The 7,947-nt window shown below is 34.7% G+C and overlaps 1 protein-coding gene across 1 annotated transcript; it reads right to left on the reverse strand.

Annotated features, from left to right (window-relative positions):
- Positions 1-1,477: 1,477 nt before the first annotated feature.
- LOC133297225 (probable serine/threonine-protein kinase PBL2) lies at positions 1,478-5,625 on the reverse strand. The gene is made up of 6 exons (XM_061496324.1): positions 5,507-5,625; positions 3,649-3,959; positions 3,422-3,557; positions 2,961-3,097; positions 2,735-2,858; positions 1,478-2,085 (listed from the first exon to the last, which is right to left on the reverse strand). Exons 1-6 carry the CDS (start codon positions 5,598-5,600, stop codon positions 1,679-1,681), a joined length of 1,209 nt encoding a protein of 402 aa, XP_061352308.1. The 5' UTR covers positions 5,601-5,625; the 3' UTR covers positions 1,478-1,678.
- Between the last annotated feature and the right edge of the window lie 2,322 nt (positions 5,626-7,947).

Below are 7,947 nucleotides of genomic sequence, written 5' to 3' on the forward strand. Positions count from 1 at the left end.
GACACGTGTCATTTTTGCTGACTGTGCAGCCCGACACTGCATATTTCGCTACACTGTGTAGCGAATTATTTGCAAACATGGGCCTGTGCAATTTCCACGCTTCTAGCCTAAAGGGCTCTTGCGTGAGGGGGCGTGTTGAGATATATAGTCCCACATTGATTGGATGGGCAACTAATATGGCCTTTATAAGGCCTTGGGCACTCCCACCCTTTGAGCTAGCTTTTGGGGTGGTGACCTCAAGGTTCTTTACATGGTATCAGAGCCTCACCGTCCCCCGCTTTAAAGTGGAATTAAAAAAAAAAAAAAGCACAAAAGGTAAACCAAAAATGGGCCTGTGCAATTTCCACGCTTCTAGCCTAAAGGGCTCTTGCGTAAGGGGGCGGTCCCACATTGATTGGATGGGCAACTAATATGGCCTTTATAAGGCCTTGGGCACTCCCACCCTTTGAACTAGCTTTTGGGGTGGTGACCTAAAGGTTCTTAACAGTTTTTCGCATGCAACTTCACAGAGACCCTAACGTGTTTTTCGCTGGATACAAGCTTCCTCACCCTCTTCAGTACAAAATTATTGTCAGGATACACACCACTAGTCAGTCTTCTCCAATGCAGGCATATAATCAGTCTATTAATGATCTGGACAGAGAACTTGATCATTTGAAGAATGCCTTCGAGGCAGAGATGTTGAAGTTTTCAAGGGACTATTGATTTACAGTCAAGATGGAAGTTGTGTGGGTTAGAAGCCTTAGCAGATACTGAGATAGCAAGTGGCTCCTGCTAAATGGAATTTAAATAGAATTTTTTTAGTGTTTTATTAAAATGGTTAAAGATGGTTTGTGTTGGACTAAGGAATTTTTGCAGTTGTGAACAATTTCATAGGTAACAAAAATGCATTAACCGGAGGATTTGCACTATATCAAGCTAATTAATTATGTTGGCAACCACTAGCAAAATTCCTGTCACGTGGATCTTATATATCATGGATTTCATGTAGAGTTGAAGGAATATGTAAATTAAGAAATCACTCTTTTATGAGATATGGTATTCACTTTGATAAAAGTTTTGGAAGGATAACATTGGAGATGATGTGTAGAGAGGGGTAAAAAGCATAATCAATTTACAAAAGTGTTAAGTTGTATGTAATTTGTTTTTTGAAAATGATAGAAACTCTATACAAATAAATTAAAGAGTTTATTGTTTCTCTATTAAAACGAAATAAATTTATCTCCATCAACCTCAAAATTACGTTGTTTCGGGGATCCGGGGAATTGACGAAGGGAATTTTAAGAATTTTATTTGTTTCTTGTTATATGAATTTTACTAAACATCCTTCGTTAATTCTTTTAACCCAAGACGACGTAATTTTGGGGTTGATGAAGTTAATTTTATCTAATTTTAATAGAGAAACGAAAAACCCTAAATTAAATGAATATAATGGTAAAAAGTTACAAGTTTTAGTTGTTCAAACCATATACCCGTTTCAAACAATTCATATAATCATAAGAATCCAGCTGCTTAAGTATGGTAATGCTTTCCAATAATGAACCCCGCCAAAATAAAAGAAAAAAAAAATCATACTTTGTCCCACGTTCAGATGAAAATCATTCACTTAGCCACAGAATTGAAAGAACAAAGCACTTGTTGGGATGCACAAGTATTAATCCACATAGAAAAAAGCAGCTCATAGTTTGTTAGTATTTCCAGCTGACTTATGGGAATGACTAGAATGCTTGTTTGCATTATTCTCAGTTCTAGATTTTGGGGTCTTTGGGATTGAATTTGAGGAATGCAGAGCTTCCAATACAGCTAGAACATTCACCATAGGTGGTCTATGTTTGGGATCAGTATTCAGGCATTGCAGTGCAAGTGAAGCTGCAGCTTGGGCTCCTTTCTTGGAATATTGACCACCCAACCTGGTATCCATGATTCTCAAAATTCTTCTACTATCACTCAGGAATGGCCTTGCCCAATCCACCAGTGTTTCTTCTGAAAATCCAGGTCTCTCATCTTCAACTACACGCCTTCCTGTTAGTAACTCTAACAAGACCACACCAAAGCTGTATACATCACTCCTAGGGGTCAAATGACCTGTTTGTTTAGTCAAAAGCCAACTTATTATAAAGATGAAAAGATTGGCTCATCAAATTTACAAATCATGGACATAAGTATTTGTAGAAGTGAGTTTACATTCACACTGTTCCAAGTTAATTACAAGAAAATTAAAAAAAAATAATATAAAATAAAATTCTTGTAAAGAACAAATTCAACCCAAAAGCTTAAGCGGTTAGGTAAGGGTCCCTTTAATGGTTTATATTATACTCTAACACGCCCCTTCACACGAGAGTCTACTGGGCTTAAAGGGTGGATAATGCATAGGCTCGCCTACCTATGATAAGAAAATTCCACAAGAGAAAGTGGAGGGCGGTGAGAATCAAATCCGGGACACGAGGCTCTAATACAATGTAAAGAACCAATTCAATCCAAAAGTTTAAGCTGTTAGCTAAGGGCCTCTTTAATGGTTTATATTATACTCTAACAATTCTTTTTTTTTCTTTTTTTTGAATAACTATACTCTAACAATTCTCGAGTGTGCATTGATAGTATAAGAGTGCATCTGCCTGTGTCCTAATTGCTCCTTGCTTTTGTTTTGGCTTTCTGGTACTGTCCACCTTGACCTCCGAAAGCTAAGAACCTAATGCTTTGATCAAGATAAAGAAAAAAAAAAAGGCAAATCTACCTGTAGCTACGTACTCTGGTGCAGCATAACCATGAGTTCCAATAACTCTGGTTGAAACGTGAGTGTTTTCTCCAGTTGGACCATCTCTTGCCAAGCCAAAATCAGAGAGTTTAGCATTGAAATCCTACATAATTTTTTAGAGCAACTCCTTTAGAATGGAAACTTGTAGTTAAACAGAAGATTTGGTCTTCACAGATCCACAAGCCAAACTTTCAGTGTTACATACCGAATCAAGCAGGACGTTGGAAGCCTTTAAATCACGGTAGATAACATTTGCATCAAGGGAGTGTAAGAATGTTAATCCTCTTGCAACAGCAATTGCAATATTGATCCGTGTAATCCAAGTAATGGGTTGAACACCCTCTGCAGAAATGGAAAACCAAATTTAAGGTGTTATGAATAAAAGGGAAATTATGGCTCAGTAGTCAGTTCAAAAGGAATATGTTGTACACTAGAAATAACCACTCTCCATTAAACCCCGACTAGCGAGGTTAAGGGTGAGGACAATTCTTATACGGTTTTACATAACCTTACCATTGCATATTTGCAAAAAGATTTTTTCCCGAATTCGAAATCGTGACTTTTTAGACACAAATGAGCAACTTTATCACTGCTTGAAGCTTGCCCTCTTATGTAGTATACTAGTAGTATGAGACTAAATATGTTGAGAGTGAAAATGCTACTTACTTCTGAATAAATGATTTTCCAAACTTCCTTTCTGCATAAACTCATAAACTAGAAGCCTGTGTTTATCATCTGAGCAGTAACCAATAAGTTTCACCAGATTTTCATGGTGAAGCTGCCCTAGATAATTGACTTCTGCCTGCCAACAAAAAGGGAAGAAAATCAGTCAACACCAAGCAAGATCAACCAGTTAGAAAGAAGCATGATTTTTGAGTTTGTGTTGCACATACAAGCCATTCCTTGTGGCCTTGAAAGCTTTCTGGCTTAAGGTTCTTAATGGCCACTACAATCCCAGTCCCTGGTTTTGTGGGAGCATAAGTGTTCTCATCTATCCATCCCTTGTAGACAAACCCAAATCCTCCCTCCCCAATTAAATTTTCTTGCTTGAAGTTCTTAGTGGCCTCCTTTAGATCAGTGAAGGTGAAGGACTTGAGCTTATTGGAGATGGATTTGTCAACACTTGATCCTGAAGTTTGCAAAGCATCTTTTCGTTCTGGAATTTTAGAATACTTCTTTGTCTTACTTTGAGGCTTTGTACTTCCTGAAAGTAGATGAAATGCAAGTTAAAAGCAGACATTAGAATAACTTCTAAAATCTTTTGCACCAGACTGCACAGCTCTGTCACTTGTAACTTCTTGAAGTTGATTAATATGAAAAAGGGTGCAATTAAGTATAATATCTAACTATATGCAGAAACATTAATTTTTTTTTTTGAACAAGATAAATGATAAGAATATTAATAGCCATGCAGAGAATGAACCAGAACTCCAACCCTGATCCAAATTATGCATGTGATCTAGAACATTGCATGTCATGTTAATTAAAATGTAAACTTCAACATAAATAGAGATATCATTTGCTTTCTATGATAAGAAGATTCTAAGATCTGCAAAGAAGAGGTTTCGAGCAAGCATTTAGGATTAAGAGTTCTGGTTTTACATACATGTCATTTTCCTATCTCGTTATGCATATTGAGAGTGGTATAAAACTTGAAAAACCATCAAATAAATTTTCACTAAATATGTGGTTTTTGTCATCTTACTCTGAATCTTCAACAATATGATCTAACAAACCAAATTTGGCATACATAAGCAAACATCTATAAAATGATTTTCACTCCTCTTTTTCATCTCTCTCAAGCACATCTTCGGTAAGTCACTTACCTTATACCAGAATTTTTTGAACTTGCTAAACAAGCCATATTTATACTAACTGAACCCACTTAATATGTACAAACTTGAACACATATACATAATTTCGTTAAGAATATAAAATAAGATATTCAAGTGCAATGAGATGATTTCGACTTTGGGGTACTGGTCACACAAAATATGAGAACAATAATGAACAAACAACCATAGGGCATTAAAATTCCGGGAAATATAAGAATCATGTTGCAGGAATGGCACTGTTCATTCCTGCAACAAGAATACGGCGTCGTATCGTAAGGATACGGCGTCGTATCCTGACTTTGGTCTGACTTTTTTTTTTTAAGCGTGGGACCCACACTTGATTTGTGTGTAGGAAAGTGCTCTTGTCATGTCAAATGACAAAAAGGGAACCCTAAAATTCCAAACTTCGAGCATAAACTGAATGATTTTTGCTCAACAAATTTCAGTTAAAATGCAAAATTATTCAACATTATGGAGAACCTAAATCAGAGCAAAGAAGCCTCAGAGTCTGCATTTTTTTTCCGACCAAATTTTAACGGAGGTCTATATTTAGGTGGAGCAAAAGACAAAATTTTCATTTAATCCTAGAAAGTTAAGGACTTAAGAACAAAAAGAAAAGGTTCATTCAAGAATGGAAAATTCTATAATCTTTCACGGTTAAAGCCTATATGAACAACTGTTTTAACCTTTAGAAAACATCGTCTTCTACCCCCCTCAACGTGGAAACCAAAGAGAGAGAAATGGAAGCATTCACTATATATAACAAACACATTAAAATTTAAGGCGGCGTTAACATCAACCTTGTGGCATGCAAAGTTGTGGGAAGAAAAACAAATGAAGGTTTGTAATCAAATATTAAAAAAGAAGAAGAAAAAAACTTGTGATATAGAAATGATTAAAATAACCACAAACTGACCAAAAATACTTGTTGAAGACACATGAGAAACTGGTTTCCTGCATGAGTTTCCCATTATGAAAGTGTTTGTTTTTTCAGGACACAAGAGCAACATTCATGAGATGAAGGTGAAACACAATATGATGAAAAGGGTTATTATGTTTATATGTGAAGGAAGAAGAAAATGTCAACGCCAGGCCCATAGATAGAGAAGTGAAGCAAGGGTTAGTCAATGGGGAGAAATTGCCACCTGTTGAACCAAATATCAACATTAAAAACATTTGTTCACTTTGACTCTTCAAAGATTGAATGAAGTATGGGATAAGTTCCCCAAAACAGACTCTCTATGTATAATTGTTTTGACTCCATTTTCATGCACATGACATGTCATGACAACTCCCTCTACGTTGAGGCGTGCAAAATTGGAACATGCATTGTAAACAATTTTATTCTCAAAATCTTCCCAACAATATCATATGTCAAAGCACTGTTAACTTATTGAAATTTTCAAAGACTTGCTTTGTTGACTTTATACTTATCTTGATAAGTTATTTTATTGTCTTGAATAAAAAGTAATGTTCAGTTAATAAATTTTTATTTTATTTTTTTCTTATTCTATTGGGTCTTGTTCTACATCAACCGGTTTATATAAAAGATCCTTTATATATCCTGATTATGGCTATTGACCCTCGGTGATTTTTACTTTGAAATATTTAATAAATTTTATGAGGTAACATGATGTCAGAGTCTGTCTTAGAGAACAATGAGTTATTCTCTTGAGTATTTCATCTATTTCTCTTTTTCTTTCATTTTATTTTTCTTTAGAAGTGATTGTGTTCTTTAGTTTAGTGGTGTTTTTCATTGACCGCAACATATGACGGTCCACGATGACACAGTCCATGTTAAATGAAAGGGTAAGATATTTATTTTTTAAGTCACAAGGCATAGGAACTTTAATGAAGGCATTAGAAATGTGTCCCTCGTTGTTGTTTTTTTTTTTTTTTTCTAATGAGGAGTCAAAGTTCCATTAAATTGAGCATGAAATTTAGTCAAATTTAAGGTAGATATTTAAAACCAAGTTTAGGGTGATAAGATTAAGAAGTCTCGATAACTTGTTAATTAAGAATGAATTCTTATAACTCTCTTCAGATTTACTTATCTTTTAAGTTGCATATATTTATATAATTTGATACCTCTCTTTTAATTTTTAAAATCAGAAATAATTAAAAAATGTACGTTTATTTTCATTTAAAAGTTGAGCCCGTTATTGATTGAGGCAAGGCGAACGGATCCAAACTAGCATGGAAAAAAAAAGTCCATATGGAGAAGTAGACTAGTTCAGTGGTCCATTCACGTAATGAAATGGTTACTCTAGGCCCTGTAGTTATGGTTTATGGCACAATTACATGATCTGGCGGGGGGGCACATCACCTATTAAAAAGAAAAAGAAAAATAGTAGCATAATTTTTTACGTGAGAACAACATGAGAGAGTTATCTCGTGTAAAATGAGATAATGATTTTCCTTTATGTTATATTATAAAAAATATTTTTAGAAATTTTATAATTTTATCATGAATGACATATCTCTTGCCAAGTTAATTCATTTTAATGGGAATTACTTTTCTTATGTTACATAAGAGAAATATTATCTCTTACACTCACATTTTTAAAATGGGTTCCACAAAAAAAAAATTTCTCTCATCTCCAATTTTTTTTCTCTTTCCTATTTATTATGTAGGAGATAATACTTCTCTTATGCAACATAAGAAAAGTATTACCCTTCGTTAATCTAGCTAAAAGGTTTTTGTACTTTTGTAAGAGGGTGAATTTGCTGTCTAATAAGCAATGTGAATTCTTAAAATGTAAACCCTTGTTTGTTGTTTAAGCTTTGCTGTTCTTAAAACTAGGCGATTTTTAGGAATCTGGCATGGGTATGTTGATGCACATGTACTTTGGGGCCCAACCATTTGAAGCTGTAGTGGCTGAGCTTCAGCTAGCTACTCAAGTGGACCAGAAACCATAGAAAATGATTTTCTAATAAAGATGAGAACAACCAATGTGTGGAGATATTTGCCTTTCCACTGGGATCTGCCAGCTTGGTTATTTGGGGCTTTTAATTTGGTAAATTAAGGTGACAATGACAATGCTCACTCTTCTTCCTTTGCGTGGTTCATGTTCATTTTTTATAGATGTAGAAATCAGAGGGAAGAAAATATAAACGGGGACCATAGGTTACGTACAAATGTTAGATATTGTATTTATTAGGAATTTATTTAATCACATGCTTGTTGACGTAAGAGGAAAATGTTGGATATAAGTTATAACTTATATTTCGTATTAAGATGAACATTCTTGTTGACAGGAAGCAGAGAAAGGCAATTGGGGTCATATTCATGAAAAATTATTATTACTTAAGGTTTTTAAATTTATTTATATTCTCTTTCTAAATTGAGTGTTATAA

Source organism: Gastrolobium bilobum, unplaced genomic scaffold (assembly GCF_033153095.1).
Source record: "Gastrolobium bilobum isolate Gb01-03AN ecotype WA unplaced genomic scaffold, APGP_CSIRO_Gbil_v1 utg9986, whole genome shotgun sequence".
Lineage (NCBI taxonomy): Eukaryota > Viridiplantae > Streptophyta > Magnoliopsida > Fabales > Fabaceae > Gastrolobium > Gastrolobium bilobum.